Here is a 17,416-nt window from a genome sequence, read left to right as displayed (position 1 = left end):
ATGCAAGGCAAGGCATTTTAAAAAGAAGTAGATGGATACTGAGTGATAGGGAACCATGTTAACGGATGCTTAAATACAGAAAACCTACAGCACAATACAGGCCCTTCAGCCCATGAAGTTATGCCGAACATGTCCCCACCTGAGAAATTACTCGGCTTACCTATAGCCCTCTATTTTTCTAAGCTCCATGTACCTATCCAAAAGTCTCTTAAAAGGCCCTATCGTATCTGCCTCCACCACCGTTGCCAGTAGCCCATTCCATGCACTCACCACTCTCAGAGTAAAAAAAAAACTTACCCCTGACATCTCCTCTGTACCTACTCCCCAGCACCTTAAACCTGTGTCCTCTTGTGGCAACCATTTCAGCCCTGGAAAAAAGCTTCTGACTATCCACACAATCAATGCCTCATCATCTTATACACCTCTATCAGGTCACCTCTCATCCTCCATCACTCCAAAGAGAAAAGGCCGTGTTCACTCAACCTGTTTTCATAAGGCATGCTCCCCAATCCAGGCAACATACTTGTAAATCTCCTCTGCACCCTTTCTATGGCTTCCACATCCTTCCTATAGTGAGGCGACAGAACTGAGCACAGTACTCCAAGTGGGGTCTGACCAGGGTCCTATATAGCTGCAACATCACCTCTCGGATCTTAAATTCAATTCCATGATTAATGAAGGCCAATACACCGTATGACTTCTTAACCACAGAGTCAACCTGTGCAGCTGCTTTGAGTGTCTTATGGACTTGAACCCCAAGATCCCTCTGACCTTACACAACCAAGAGTCTTACCATTAATACTATATTCTGCCATCATATTTGACCTACCAAAATGAACCACCTCACACTTATCTGGGTTGAACTCCATCTGCCACTTCTCAGCCCAGTTTTGCATTCTATCAATGTCCCGCTATAACCTCTGACAGCCCTCCACACTATCCAGAACATCTACATCCTTTGTGTCATCTGCAAACTTACTGACCCATCCCTTCACTTTCTCATCCAGGTCATTTATAAAAATCACAAAGAGTAAGGGTCCCAGAACAGATCCCTGAGGCACACCACTAGTCACTGACCTCCATGCAGAATATGACCCGTCTACAACCACTCTTTGCCTTCTGTGGGCAAGCCAGTTCTGGATCCACAAAGCAATGTCCCCTTGGATCCCATGCCTCCTTACTTTCTCAATAAGCCTTGCATGGGGTACCTTGTCAAATGCCTTGCTGAAATCCATATACACTACATCTACTGCTCTACCTTCATCAATGTGTTTAGTCACATCCTCAAAAAATTCAATCAGGCTCGTAAGGCACGAGCTGTCCTTGACAAAGCCATGCTGACTATTCCTAATCATATTACACTTCTCCAAATGTTCATATATCCTGCCCCTCAGGATCTTCTCCATCAACTTACCAACCACTGAAGTAAGACTCACTGGTCTATAATTTCCTGGGCTATCTCTACTCCCTTTCTTGAATAAAGGAACAACATCTGCAACCCTCAATCCTCTGGAACCTCTCCCATCCCCATTGATGATTCAAAGATCATCACCAGAGGCTCAGCAATCTCCTCCCTCGCCTTCCACAGTAGCCTGGGGTACATCTCATCCGGTCCCAGCGACTTATCCAACTTGATGCTTTTCAAAAGCTCCAGCACATCCTCTTTCTTAATATCTACATGCTCAAGCTTTTCAGTCTGCTGCAAGTCTGCACTACAATCACCAAGATCCTTTTCCATAGTGAATACTGAAGTATTCATTAAGTACCTCCGCTATTTCCTCCAGTTCCATACACACTTTCCCACTGTCACACTTGATAGGTCCTATTCTTTCACATCTTATCCTCTTGCTCTTCACATACTTGTAGAATGCCTTGGGGTTTTCCTTAATCCTGCCCGCCAAGGCCGTATCATGGACCTTCTGGCTCTCCTAATTTCCTTTTTAAGCTCCTTCCCGTTAGCCTTATAATCTTCTAGATCTCTAACATTACCGAGCTCTCTGAACCTTTTGTAAGCATTTCTTTTCTTCTTGACTAGATTTATTACAGCCTTTGTACACCATGGTTCCTGTACCCTACCATAACTTCCCTGTCTCATTGGAACGTACCTATGCAGAACTCCACACAAATATCCCCTGAACATTTGCCACATTTCTTCCGTACTTTTCCCTGAGAACATCTGTTCCCAATTTAAATTTCCAATTTCCTAACTGGTAGCCTCATAATTCCCCTTACTCCAATTACACGCTTTTCTAACTTGTCTGTTCCTATCTCCAATGCTATTGTAAAGGAGATAGAACTATGATCACTATCTCCAAAATGCTGTCCCACTGAGATCTGACACCTGACCAGGTTCATTTCCCAACACCAAATCAAGTACAGTCTCTTCTCATGTAGGCTTATCTACATATTGTGTCAAGAAACCTGGACACACCTAACAAACTCCACCCCATCTAAACCCCTTGCTCTAGGGAGATGCCAAATGATATTTGGGAAATTAAAATCTCCCATCACGACATCTGTTATTATTACACCTTTCCAGGATCTATTTCCCTATCTGCTTCTCGATATCCCTGTTACTATCGGGCGGCCTATAAAAAACTCCAAGTTATTGACTCCTTCCTGTTCCTAACCTCCACCCACAGAGACTCCGTAGACAATCCCTCCATGGCGTCCACCTTTTCTGCAGCCATGACACTATCTCTGATCAACAGTGCCACACCCCACCTCTTTTGCCTCCCTCCCCCTCCTTTCTGAAACATCTAAAACCCAGCACTTGAAGTAACCATTCCTGTCCCTGAGCCATCCAAGTCTCTGTAATGGCCGCTACATCATAGCTCCAAGTACTGATCTACACCCTAAGCTCATCCACTTTGTTCACAATACTCCTTGCGTTAAAATAGACACACTTCAAACTGTCCATCTGAGCGCATCCCTTCTCTATCACCTGTCTATCCTCCCTCACACACCGTCTCCAAGCTTTCTCTATTTGTGAGCCAACTGCCTCTTCCCCAGTCTCTGCAGTTCAGTTCCTACCCAACAATTCTACAAACGTTTGTAGTTTAAACTCTCCCCAGTAGCCTTAGCAAACCTCCCCGCCAGGATATTGGTCCCTCTGGGACTCAAGTGCAACCCGTCCTCTCTGTACAGGTCACACCTGCCCCAAAAGAGGTCCCAATGATCCAGAAATCTGAATTCCTGCCCCCTGCTCCAAACCCTCAGCCACGCATTTATCCTCCACCTAATTCTATTCCTATACTCACTGTTGCATGGCACAGGCAGTAATCCCGAGATTACTACCTTTGCGGTCCTGCTTCTCAACTTCCTTCCTAACTCCCTGTAGTCTTTTTTCAGGATCTCTTCCCTTTTCCTACCTATGTCATTGGTACCAATATGTACCACAAGCTCTGGCTGTTCTCCCTCCCACTGCAGGATATCTTGGACGTGATCTGAAACATCCCAGGCCTTAGCACCTGAGAGGCAAACTACCATCCAGTTTCTTTCCTGCGTCCACAGAATCGCCTGTCTGACCCCCTAACTAAAAAGTCCCCTACCACTACCGCCTTCCTCTTCCTTACCATACGGCATTTTCTCCTTTATCAGCTGAAGCAAAGAATATAATAAATAACAATGATATTAAGTTTGAATAGCAAATGATTAGGCTATAGCTTAAGCAGATTTATGGTCAATGTTATAGGAAAGACACGATTGCACTACTGAAAAAAAAATGACAACCATGTTGCCAGAATTGGAAAATAGTAGCCAAGGTAAGAACGCACATGCTAGGAACACACACAAACTGCTAGAGGCCAGGCAGCACCTATTGAAAAGTGTACAGTTGACATTTCATGGCCAAGACCCTTCAGCAGGACTGGAGAAAAAAGATGGATTAGATTTAAAAGGTGGGGGAAGGGAGAGAGAAACAAGGTGATAGGTGAAAGCGGGTGGGGGGATGAAGTGAAGAGCTGGGAAGTTGATTGCTGAAAGCAATACAGGGCTGGAGAAGGAGGAATCTGATGGGAGAGGACAGAAGGCCAAGGAGGAAAGTAAAGTGGGGAGGAGCACCACAGAGTGGCAATGGCAGGCAAGGAGTTATGGTGAGATAGGGAAAAGGGGATGGGGAATGAAGGGGGGAGGGGAGCATTACTGAAGTTTGAGAGATCAATATTCATGTTATCAGGTCAGAGGCTACCCAGATGGAATATATGGTAGTGTTCCTCCAACCTGAGTGTGACCTTATCACAACAGTAGAGGAGGCCATGGACTGACATATCAGAATGGGAATAGAAAGTTGAATTAAAATGGGTGGCCACTGGAGGATCCTGTTTCTTCCAGCGGCTGTTCTGATTTAAGAGAGCAAATAATGGAATATAATTGAGAATAAAATTGCAAAAGGGTTGAAATAATGGGGAAAAATCCTTTGGTACATGGGCTTAAAAACCAAGAGCATTGATTTAAAATAATTGACAGTATTGAAAGGAGAGGCAAGGGAAGATTTTTTTATTCCACCCAAAGGAGAGAAGGGGTCTGGGTCCCACTACCTGAAAATGCAGTAGAGACAGAAGATCTTCATACATGTAGAAAAGTAGAAAACATTTCACATATAATTAAGTCGATCAGCTCTTTTTAAAATGTCACATACCCAATGGGCTAAGCAATTTCCTTGTCTCATCTCCTTGTCCTGTGATCCTCTAATAAGGAGCCAGGATCTTTGCAGCCAGACAACAGCAGACCCGGTGAATCTTTGTCTTTGGATTCCTTAATTTAGGAATGACCTCAAGACTATCTCAACAAACTTTTCACCAAATCTCCAACCAGAGCGAATGAAAGATGATGACACAAGTGCTTTCTTCCAGTCAAATACTGTTTAAAAACTGTTTACAATATCCTATGTTTCAGTGCCTTCTAATATTTAACACTACTGAGCTTTAAAAGTCAGAGCAAACTATACAGTCTTAAAGTTTGGATGAATCAGTCCACGTTTGCACACGATTGTGTCAGATTAGTTCTCCCCCAAGAAGACATGCAACTGAACATAAATAATATTTCTTGAGCTTGACTTAGACATGTTAGAACGTGGTTGAGGCAAGAAAAAAAAAAGGTGAAAAATCAGCCCGAATGAATAGCAGAGTGGACTGGTCTTACTCTGCTCCTGTATTTTATGGCCTTTATATTTATTTAATGATATAGCAAGGAGTAAAAAGATGTGACATAGGGTTAAAAGATGTGACATAGGGTTGAAAGATGTTGAATCCTTGTGGGTTAAATTAAGAAAATGACCCTGGGTTAAGTAAAAGGACCCCAATAGCAGTTATATACAGGCCCCCAACCAGTAGCTGGGATGTGGAATACAGATTATAATGGCAAATAGAAAAGGTGTGTCAAAAAGTATGAGTCATAGATTTCAACATGCAGGTCGATTGGGAAGAATCAGGTTGGTAATAGATCGCAAGAGAGTTAGTTTGTTGAATGCCTATGAGATGGCAGTTTAGAGCAGCTTATCACTGAGCCTACTAGGGGATCAGCTATACTGGATCGGAAGTGGTTAGGGAGCTTAAGGTAAAGGAGCCCTTAGGAGGCAGTGATCACAATATGATTGAGTTCAACTTGAAATTTGATAGGGAGAAAGTAAAGTCTGAGGAGGCAGTATTTCAGTGGAGTAAAGGAAGTTACAGAGGTACGAGAGAGAGGAGTTGGCCAAAGTAAATTGGAAGGAGCTCTTGGCAGGGATGACAGCAGAGTAGCAATGACTTGAGTTTTGGTGGAAAATGAGCAAGGAGCAGGATAGATGTATAAAAAAACCGAATAAATATTCAAATGGCAAAATGGTACAACCTTGACTGACAAGGGAAGCCAAAGCTAATGCAAAAACTAAAGAAAGGGCATACAACAAAGCAAAAATTAGTGGGAAGAGAGCATTGGGAAGCTTTTAAAAATGTACAGAAAACAACCAATAGAATCATCCAAAGGGAATAGATGAAATATGAAAGCAAGCTAGCAAATATCAAGGTGGATAGAAAAAGCTTTTTCCAAATATATATAACAAAATGAGATAAGAGTGGATATAGGACCGTTAGAAAATGAGGCCAAAGAAATAATAATGGGGGACAATGAGATAGCAGATAATCTAAAAGAGCATTTTGCATCAGTCTTCACTGTGAAAGACACTAGCCATGTGACAGATGTTGAAAGGTGTGAGGGAAGAGAAGTGAATGCAGTTGCTATGTCAAGGGAGGTGGTGCTCAAAAAGCTGAAAGACCAAAAGGTGCATGAATCACCCAGATCAGATGCTTTGGGTTCTGAAAGAGGTAGTGGCAGAGATTCTGGAGGCATTAATAATGATCTTTCAAGAATCATTGGACTCTAGGAAAATTACAAATGTCACTCCACTCTTTAAGAAAGAAGGGAGACGACATAAAGGAAATAATAGACCAGTTAGCCCGACCTCAGTGGTTGGGAAGATGTTGGAATCAATTGTTAAGGATGAGAGGTTATGGAGTACTTGGTCATACAGGAGAAGATTATACGAGATTAAGCATGGTTTCCTTAAGGGAATATCTTGCCTGACGAACCCATTGGATTTCTTTGAAGAAATTACATGTAGGATAAATAAAGGGGATGCAATGGATGTTGTATATTTGGATTTTCAGAAGGCCTTTGACAAGGTGCTACACATGAGGCTGCTTACCATGTTAAGAGCCCATGATATTACAGGAAAGTTACTAACACGACTCCTGTTATTTATTTATCAAGAATACTTTCAAATAAACTACTTCAGTGAAAAAAAAAGGCTTAATACATCTTATGATTCCATTATGAAATACGTAGTAGTGGTTTTATAAAACGACTGCTCGTTGTAAGCAAAATAGTCCAGATATTTTCTTGCAGATGTTAAACTTCTATCAAAGCATACTGTTCTCTCAAATTAAGAGAAAAGTTATTGAAATAGCTGTATTAACCAGCAGTAACGTGACATGGCCATTTTAATAGTTTCCTGGTTAGTGAAAATACCCTCGTCCCCAAGAGACCAAGTCATTTTTAACCATATGCTGTGCATTCAAAATACAGATGCAAAGCCCTGAATGCCTGATAGCTTGAAGTTACAATTTAAAAATGTACAAATTCCATTCATACAGCTTTATTAATAATTTATGAATCTTTGGGTATCATTAGACCTATACTTCAAAACATTCAACATTTTGTTACAAGTAGAATTACAAGTCCATCTGAAACATGGACTAAAAGTGTTAACATATTTTGATATATGTGAAGGTAATGCATCACTCCCGCACAGAATCAATTAAGTTTTTTTGTATTTAATTGACACAAAGTACCTTTACACACATTACACCCCTCCAAACTTTCACAGAAAATCTGGTAGTGGTCAAGCTTTAATTAATGGATCCTATCTCACTATCAGTAGTGAACCAGTTTAAATCTACATACATTTTCAGTAAGAAACTTGTATCAGGAAGGAAAGGGGAAAAACTGAAGCACCGACACAAATTAAAAAGAAATAAAAGACAGTCATATAGTTGAACAGAAAATATTGTGTATTTCACACAATATTTAAAACATTGGAAGGATTACTGAAATGTGAAAACCCAAGAAATAAAAAGTACAATTGATCAGCAAATACAGTACATGGCAAGAGGTTGTTAGCTCCATAGTCCTGCATAATTTCCATGAAGACCTGAAGGCAGGGGACCCCCTGCAACAAAAAGCTTTGTTCCAGAGGAGTCGTAACAATGTGTGTAGACCGCATTCGGGAAGTGGTCGATATCTGAAAAGTAATTCCTCCATGTATCATCGTGATTCTGTAATAATATAAAATAAATCCATTAGAAAAGCAAAATTAAAAGAGTAAAAATTTATCAGTCATTTACATTTACTGTCATTTACATCTTAACTAATGAAACAAAGGGCAAATTGAAAAGCAACACACATCAAAGTTGCTGGTGAACGCAGCAGGCCAGGCAGCATCTCTAGGAAGAGGTACAGTCGACGTTTTGGGCTGAGACCCTTCGTCAGGACTAACTGAAGGAAGAGCTAGTAAGAGATTTGAAAGTGGGAGGGGGAGGGGGAGATCCAAAATGATAGGAGAAGACAGGAGGGGGAGGGATGGAGCCAAGCGCTGGGCAGGTGATTGGCAAAAGGGATATGAGAGGATCATGGGACAGGAGGCCCAGGGAGAAAGACCGGGGGGGGGGGGGGAGAAACCCAGAGGATGGGCAAGGGGTATAGTCAGAGGGACAGAGGGAGAAAAAGGAGAGTGAGAGAAAGAATGTGTATATAAATAAATAACGGATGGGGTACAAGGGGGAGGTGGGGCATTAGCAGAAGTTAGAGAAGTCAATGTTCATGCCATCAGGTTGGAGGCTACCCAGACGGAATATAAGGTGTTGTTCCTCCAACCTGAATGTGGCTTCATCTTTACAGTAGAGGAGGCAGTGGATAGACATGTCAGAATGGGAATGGGATGTGGAATTAAAATGTGTGGCCACTGGGAGATCCTGCTTCCTCTGGCGGACGGAGCGTAGGTGTTCAGCAAAACCATCTCCCAGTCTGCGTCGGGTCTCGCCAATACATAGAAGGCCACATTGGGAGCACCGGACACAGTATATCACCCCAGCCAACTCACAGGTGAAGTGTCGCCTCACCTGGAAGGACCGTCTGGGACCCTGAATGGTGGTAAGGGAGGAAGTGTAAGGGCGTGTGCAGCACTTGTTCCGCTTATAAGGATAAGTGCCAGGAGGGAGATCAGTGGGGAGGGATGGGGGGTGGGGGGGGGAACGAATGGACAAGGGGTCGTGTAGGGAGCGATTCCTGCGGAAAGTGGGGGGGGGGGAGGGAAAGATGTGCTTAGTGGTGGGATCCCGTTGGAGGTGGCGGAAGTTACGGAGAATAATATGTTGGACCCAGAGGCTGGTGGGGTGGTAGGTGAGGACCAGGGGAACCCTATTCCAAGTGGGGTGACGGGAGGATGGAGTGAGAGCAGATGTGCGTGAAATGGGGGAGATGCGTTTGACAGCAGAGTTGATGGTGGAGGAAGGGAAGCCCATTGAAAAGGAAATGTTACTTTTATCCCTCTGGTTTTGCAAACCATCCCTGAACAAGGAAAACCCAGTTCAAATATGATCCCTGCTGAGTTTTGTGACTTTACCCAGCAAAAACAATACGACAAAAATGGCCACAGTGTTCCTCATTTTACAGGAGCAAACCATATTTAGCAAGAGTTCCCCTTGCTGATCATTGTTCAAAGTATGGATAGTATCGGACTGCAGTGATCCCATGCACATACAGAATCAGATTCATCACTGACGTATATTAGACTATAAGATGTAGGAACAGAATTTGGCCAATCAGCAAGTCAAGGTAAGATGTGGAATGTGGTGTTCTGCAGCAGCTGAAACTCACAAATGTACTATGTACCACGGTGACCACAAAAAAAATTAATGAGAGGTAACCCTTGCTAACAAAAGACACAGGGTGAAAGTTTAACAGAATATATCAAATGAAATTAACTTCAATAAAATGCATGCCCAGAACTCCTCATTAATGTGATGTACAAGAGGCCACACCAGGAGCACCGGGTACAATACATGACCCCAACAGACTCACAGGTGAAGTGTCGCCTCACCCAGAAGGACTGTTTGGGGCCCTGAATGGCAGTGAGTGAGGTGTAGCACTTGTTCTGCTTGCAAGGATAAGTGCCAGGAGGGAAATCAGTGGGGAGGAACACATGGACAAGGGAGTCGCATAGGGAGCAATCTCTGATGAAAGTGAAGGGAGGGAATGATGTGCTTGGTGGTGGGATCCTGTTGGAGATGGCAGAAGTTAAGGAGAATAATGTTCTGGATGCAGAGTCTTGTGGGTTGGTGGATGAGGACAAGAGAAACCCTATCCCTGGTGTGGTGGCGGGGGGATGGAGTGAGGGTAGATGTGTGTGAAATGGAAGATGCAGCTGAGAGAAAGCATTGGTGATGGAGTAAGGGAAGCCCCTTTTTTTGAAAAAGGAAGGTACTTAGTTGTTCTGGAATAAAACGCCTCATCTTAAGAACAGATGCAGAAAACTGAGAAAAGGGCATGGCATTTTCACAAGTGACAGAGTGGAAAGAGGTATAGTATAGCTGTGAGCATCTATGGTTTTCTAAAAGATATCAGTAGATAGACTGTCTCCAGAGATAGAGACAAAGACTGAGAAAGGGGAGAGGGGTGGACCAAGTAAATGAGGGCAGGGTGCAAGTTGGAGGCAGAGTTGACGAAATTGACAAGCTCCACATGGGTGCAGGAAGCAACATCAATACAGTCATTAATGTGGCATAGGAAGAGTTGGAGAGCAAAACCAGAGTATGCTTGGAACACAGACTAGCCAACAAAAAAGCAGGCATAGCTGGGACCTATGTGAGTGCTCAAAGCTACACCTTGGGCTTGAAGAAAGTGGGAGGAGCCAGAAGGGAAATTGTTGAGGGCAAGGACCAGTTCCACAAGATGGAAGAGAGTGGTAGTGGAGGGCAACTGGTTGGGTCTGTTATCCGGAAAGAAGCAGAGTTTTAAGGCCTTCCTGATGGGGGATAGAAATGTAAAGCAACTTGACATCCATAGTGAAAATGAAAATGAGACAATCAGGGCCAGAGAACTTAGTAATTGAAGAGATCAAGAGTGTGTGAAGTGTCACGGATGTAGGTAGGAAGGGACTCCGAGAACTATTGACAGGATAGGATATTATCTCCACAATATCTTTTAAAACTATTGACAGGATAAGTAAACAGTGGTTTTAATGAGACAAAAATTTCAATGAGACAAAAACAGCAATGCTTTGATTATGCTTGAATAACTCCTGTGAGCAATGACATCAACCTCCTCCAAAATGTCATCGAACAAATCATTTCAGAGAGCAAAGACGACACTAGTGCTTTATCCTTGGACAAAGTGCAACATTCTAAATGCTCAAAATAGAGCAGAAACATCTAAGTCATTGTGCACCTTGAATCTTTACAATGAGTATGTGGAGGCCAAATGAGAACAGGAGAGCACAACTATCCAACTCCCCTCCACAAACACCACCTGTAGTTGTCTCAATAACTCTTTATCCTCCCGAGAGCCCCCAAAAATTGAAGTGCCAATGATTGTACCCTAAGAGTTTAAACCCAGTTCTGCAGGAGAAAGTTTCTGGAAGAAAAGCAGATCAGTGGAGTTTAATGATCTTTTTAGTTCTAGATTGCTGAAATAAAAAGTAGGCATTCTCCTTACATGAACAGCTTGTGTTTTTTTAAAAAAAGAAACTTCTTTGCTCATTACCAATTTTTGAGCCTGCTTACCTGTTTATGAATTGTCTTTGACAAATACTAGTTTTTATGCTAAATTTTTTAAAAATAAATTTCAAGATTCCAGTACTTTTCTCCATTCCCTCCTTCCCATGGGCAGGGGATTTCATAATTCTGTTGCAAGATGGCACCACAGCAAAACGACTCTCTGCTGTCCCAGATTTCATCCAGCACATAGACAACTCTGGTGAACTTCATTGAACAGCAATTGTAATCACTTTCTCTCTTATTCCAAGCACTGTAATATCTTTTACAGCAGCCCCTTGCTCATTAGATAATTTATCACATCCCTGCAACTGAATGCAAGACATTTCCCTTCACAAAATGGCTACACAGATTGCTAATGGTTCAAAGTTTCATTTTATTACCAAAGCAGAATACAACTGAGATTTGTGTTCCCCAGAGAGCCATACTATACAGAAAACCACAGTAGTTGAAAGACAGACACCAACCCACTTTCGCCCGCTAGCTGTAATCCCCCAGACATGAAAAGAAAAACGAAAAACAAAAACTCAAACTCCAAACCCCTCAACCCCTCCCTCACACAAAAACTAACTGATTAGAATATCAAGCCCCCAGCCTGACAATCAGCAACAAGAATGAATGGGCGAGAATACAAAAAACTAAACTGAAAAAGGCAATATGAACTACAGTCCAATCCATAAATCTCAGAAGTTTGATAACATCTCCAAGAGCAATGGCGTTCAGCAGCCTCTCTGAGGGAAGCGGCGCAGCACGGCCCAGCAGCCACAGAGTGCTAGCTCACTCGATCAAACTACAGACCAAGTCACAAGCTCCAACAGTTTCAAAAACAAAATTAAAATAGAAGTTGGTGGAGACATAGAAAAATTGAAATGATTGACTATCTGGAAGCTGTCGCCTGAGGAACCATTAAGGAGCTAGTAGAAGGATGCTACTAGTTTAGCTGCCAGCAAATTAGAGTGAAAAGCTTAATGATTACATTCCATATCATATATTTGCAATGGATTGGATGCAGAAACATTTGCCCACTGCTATAATCCTCACTTCTCATTGCTTTCAGCTTCTCACTCATGCTCTCAGCTACAGTTTGCTCTTAGTTCCACAAAAAACTTTTCCTGTTAATTTGAAACTCTCTTCTTCTACTACTACTACAACATCTACATCGACTCAGGCCTAAGGGGCCGGCATCAGGCATGATGACGGACTCTCCACTTCTCCTCCTCCCCCAGTGTGTTCAGTTCATCTACATTTGCCGTGCCTCTGTTTTCTAGGAGTGTGTCCTCCCATGCTTGGGCTCCCATATGATGACTAGACTGGCAGGTAGCTCGGGGTGGCATAGAGAGTGCCCTGCTAGGTGCAGTCTTCTCACCTCAGTTTTAGTGGTGAGCATCAGTAGGTCGTCATAGAGCTTGACGTTTCTCATGTGCTGTTGCCAACTCATGTCAAGAGCCATCCAGAGCATTCTTGTATAGCAACCATCTAGAGACTTTCACACAGTCTTGGTGAGTGCCCACATCTCGCATCCGTACGTGAGAATGGACTATATGATGATCCTCTTTTTAAGCCCTCTGGTCAGGTTCGACTTCCAGATTTCCTCCATGTCGTTCATAGCCCTCCACGCCAGGGCCTTCCGTGTCTTTACGTCCTTCTCCGAACTCATCATTCTTGATCCGAGGTACTTGAAGTCAAACACTTTCTTAATGGTATCATTCTTTACGGTCTTGAGAGTACCTTCGTCGCAGTTAAATGCCATATACTCTTGTCTTTTTAGCGTTTTGGTGAAGACCAACTTTATTGCACTCAATTTCCACTTTTGTCAATAGCTGCTGTGCTTCCTCCATCTGAGGAAACTCTCTTCAACAGACTTAAATTTCAGCTTTTCACTGTTACAGGTTTCTTTACAAAACCTTTCCATAAGATTATGAGCTCTGATGTCACACTAAAGTGGATATAATTATCCAATTCCTATTCTGATCTATTCATCATAGCTTGCAGGAGTCATCACTAAAAGCCACGTGTCTCACACTGAAGACAGACTATTGATCCTGACCAAACCATATGGAAGTTTGCCATAGAGCACAGAAACAATCTAATCATACTTATCCATCCTGTCCATGATCCTATTATACTTCATTTTCCCAGACAACTGATGTACAGGAGGCTTCACCAGGGCCACTGGACACAGCAGATGATGTTTTGATGTAAATTTTACAAATAAAGCTCAGAGTCATAGAACACTACAACATAGAAGCAGGCCCTTCAGCCCATTTGGTCTGTGTCAACCCATTAATATGCCTTGTCCCATTGAGCTGTACCTCCATACTAATCCCATCCATGTACCTATCAAAATTTCTCTTAAATGTTGGAATTGACCCTCAATTTCCACAGGTGTTGGGGTGTATTGTTGAAACTGTACAATATGTTGGTGTGGCCTAATTTTGAGTATTGTGTCCACTTTTGGCCACCTACCTATTGGAAAGATGTAAATTAAGAGTGCTGAGCGAATTTACAAGGATGTTGCTGGGACTTGAGGACCTGAGTTTATAGAGAAAGGTTGAATAGGTAAGGACTTTCTTTCCTAGAATGAAGATTGAGGGGAAATTTGATAGAGGTGTATAAAATGGAGTGGAATAGATACAGTAAATACAAGCAGAATTGTTTCCACTGAGTTTGGATGAGTCTAGAACTAGAGATCATGGGTTAAGGGTGAAAGGTAAAATGTTTAAGGGAACATAAGAGGGAACTTCATTTAGAGGATGGTGAGTGTAGAGCAAGCTGTCAGCACAAGTGGTGGATGCAGGGTCAATTTCCACCAATGATGTCAGGCTCACTGGCCTATAATTTCCTGGCTTATTCTTGAAGACTTTCTTAAACAACAGAATACATTTAGGTATTCTCCAATCCTCTGGCACCTCACCTGCAGCTAAGGTGGTTTTAAATATCTGTTAGGGCCCCTGAAATTTCTGATTAGCCTCACACAGGGTACGAGGGAACATCTTGTCAGGCTCTGGGGATTTATCCACCTTAAATTGCCTCGGGACAACAAACACCTCCATCTCTATTCTGTACAGGGTCCATGACCTCACTTGCTGCACTGTCCCATATCTATAGACTCTGCGTCTATAACCCGAGTAAATACACATGCAAAAATTCCATTTAAGATCTCCCCATCTCTTTTGGCTCCATGCATAGATTACCACTCTGCTCTTCCATCGGACCAATTTTGGACCTTGCCATCTTTTTGCTCCTAATACATCTGTAGAATCCCTCAGGATTCTCCTTTACCTTGTCTGTTAGTGTAACCTCATGTCTTGTTTTAGCCCTCCTGGTTTCCTTAAGTGCCTTCTTCCATTTCTTATTCTCCTCAAATACCTCATTTGTTCCTGCCTTCCTATACCTGCTATGCACCTTTTTCTTAAGTAAGGCCTCAGTATCTCAAAAACCAATATTGCTCAAACATGTTATCCTTGTCTTTCATTCTGACAGGAACATGCAAACTCTGTACTCTGAAAATTTCACTCCTGAAAGCCTCCCACTTACCAAGCACACCTTTGCCAGAAAACAACCTGTCCCAATTCGCACTTACCAGATCCTTTCCAGTAACATCAAAATTGGACTTTCTTCACTTTAGGATCTCAACCCGAGAACCAGACCTATCCTTTTCCATAATTACCTTGAAACTAACAGCATTACAATCACTGGATACAAAGTGTTCCCATGCACAAATTTCTGTCACCTGCCCTGCCTCATTCCCTAATAGGAAATCTAGCATTGCACTCTTTACTTGGGACTTCTATGTACTGATTAATGAAACTTTCCTGAACACATTTGACAAACTCTTTCCCAACTAGCCCTTTTACAGAATGCAGTTCCAGTCAATATGTAGAAAGTTAAAATCACCTATCACCTTATGTTTCTTGCAATAATCTGCAATCTCTCTACAAATTTGCTCCTCTAGATCCCATAGACTATTGGGTGGCCTATAATATAATCCCATTAACGTGGTCATAACATTCTTATTCCTCAGTACTACCCATAAAACCTCATTAGATGAACTCTCCAGTCTTTCCTGACTGGGCACTGCTGTGACCTTTCCCCCGACTAGTAATGCCATCTTTCTCCCTTTAATCCTTCCTAGTCTTTCAGGTCTAAAACAACAGAACCCCGGAACACTGAATTATCCGTCGTGCCCCTCCTGAAACCGCGTCACTAATACCTACAATGTCATAATTCCATGTGCTGATCCCTGCCCTAAGCTCATCCTCCTCGCATTAAAATATATGCAGCTCAGAACATTAGTGCTCACCATGCTCACTTTGTGATTCTTAACTTTGTATGTAGGCTTAATAACATCGTTCTCCACAACTGACTCAGAGGGTGGAGCAAAGCCAAAATGGCGTTAAACAGTGACTCCTTCGCTTGCATCTTTGGAAACAGCTCTACTTCTATCTTTGATATCTCTTTTTTTTCCTTTTTAAGGTTCTTTGAAAACCCTGACTTGGAGTTACACTCTGATCGGTTCTTTGTAGGAATGAGATCCGCTGTCAGGGCCTCACGACCGGCTGCTTTTTGATATCCCAAGGACACAGCCTGGAAGACTAGCGCGCCTTCAGGGTGCCAGATTTTTGTGGTTTGGAGACGGGCTGATTCAAGGCTGGTGCCCTGACTGTGGCGTTGTGGGAGAACACGGAACATCAAGAGCAGCAGGTTAGCTGCCGTGGGCTGTGTGTTCAGAGACCTGAGCCCTGGGGCCGACTCTCTGGGTGCAGAGCTCAGAAAAAGTGACGCAACAGACTTTTAACATCATAAATCAGCCAGTTGTTTGTTACACCTCCCCTCTCGATGTGAAATGGGGACACCTCTTTCGCCCTCATTCGGGAGACAGAGAGCCTGTGGTATGTCGAATTACCAGATGAACAAGTAGTCTTTGGGGTACTGCAAGTCTGTCTTTATTGATGCTATGCTGCATGCTTGAGTGCTCGGTGGAGGGTGCTGATGCTTTTTTGCTGGTGTGGGGGAAGGTCATTGCCTTGCTGCTGCTTGAGTGTGGCGGCGGGGGGCTTTGGAGTTCTAACATTCATTCTTTGGGGCACTCTGTTTTCGTGGTTGTTTGCGGAAAAAAAAAGAATTTCAGGATGTATATGATATACATTTCTCTGACATTAAGTGTACCTATTGAACCACCTGTACTATCTGTTCTGGCACACTGGTCCCCAACCCCTGAAACTCTAATTTAAACTCCCCTACCCCACCCTTCTGTGCATCACTAGCAAACATTCTTGCTAGGAGATTAGTGCTCCCTCCAGTACAGGTACAAGCTGTGCCTCTGTACCAGTCCCACCTTCCCTGGGAGAGCTGAATGATTGAAAAACCTGAAGCTATCCCTCCTCTATCAACCCTTTAGCCACGAGTTAAACTGTATGATCTTCCTATTTCTGGCCTCACTAGCACATTGCATGGGTAGCATTCCTGAGATCACAACCCTGGAGGTCCTGTCCATTAACTTCGCACACAACCTCCGGAACTTACTTTGCTTGACCTCCTTACCCATCCTACCCATATCATTGGTACCAACGTGGACTACAACCTCTAGCTGCTCACCCTCCCACTTAAGAACGTTGGGGACTCTGTCTGAAATATCCCTGACTCTGACACTCAGGAGGGAAAATGCTATCCAGGAACCTCGTTCCAATCCACAGAACCTCATTTCTGTTCCCCTAACCAATGAATCCCCTATCACTGCAGCTCATCTCTTCTCCACCACCTACCCTTCTGAGCCACAGCCGGACTCAGTGCCAGGGACTGCGGCTTTCCTCTGCTAGGTCACCCCTCCCCCAAACAGTATCCAAAGCAGTATACCTATTGTTGAGGGGAACAGCCACATGGGTAGTCTGCACTGGCTTTCCTCATTTAGATTAGAAGAAACTAATCACAGTTTCCTATTTTGCTAATCAATTTCAAGACTACTTCCTCCAGATTTAGGTAATGATAATCATTAATATACACAGGGAGGAATGACCCTCAGCACTGAACTGAATCAATCCTGCTCACTACCAATTTAAAAAGTTGTCCTGTTTTCCCCCTTTAGAGTCATGGAATTTTACAACACA

At 43.1% G+C, this 17,416-nt stretch overlaps 1 protein-coding gene across 2 annotated transcripts in view; it reads right to left on the bottom strand.

Annotated features, from left to right (window-relative positions):
• Positions 1-7,104: 7,104 nt before the first annotated feature.
• dcaf12 (DDB1 and CUL4 associated factor 12) overlaps positions 7,105-17,416 on the bottom strand; it is an 82,200-nt gene continuing 71,888 nt past the window's right edge. For both annotated transcript variants that reach the window (XM_063042058.1, XM_063042059.1), the window contains one exon: positions 7,105-7,814. In XM_063042058.1, the coding sequence (XP_062898128.1) occupies positions 7,656-7,814 (159 nt within the window). In that variant the 3' untranslated portion in view covers positions 7,105-7,655. The remainder of the gene's footprint in view (positions 7,815-17,416) is intronic.

The sequence above is a fragment of the Mobula hypostoma genome, chromosome 3, assembly GCF_963921235.1.
Source record: "Mobula hypostoma chromosome 3, sMobHyp1.1, whole genome shotgun sequence".
NCBI classification, from domain to species: Eukaryota; Metazoa; Chordata; class Chondrichthyes; order Myliobatiformes; family Myliobatidae; genus Mobula; species Mobula hypostoma.
Note: the sequence above shows the minus strand (reverse complement) of the source record. Positions and strands in the feature narration are given on the sequence as shown.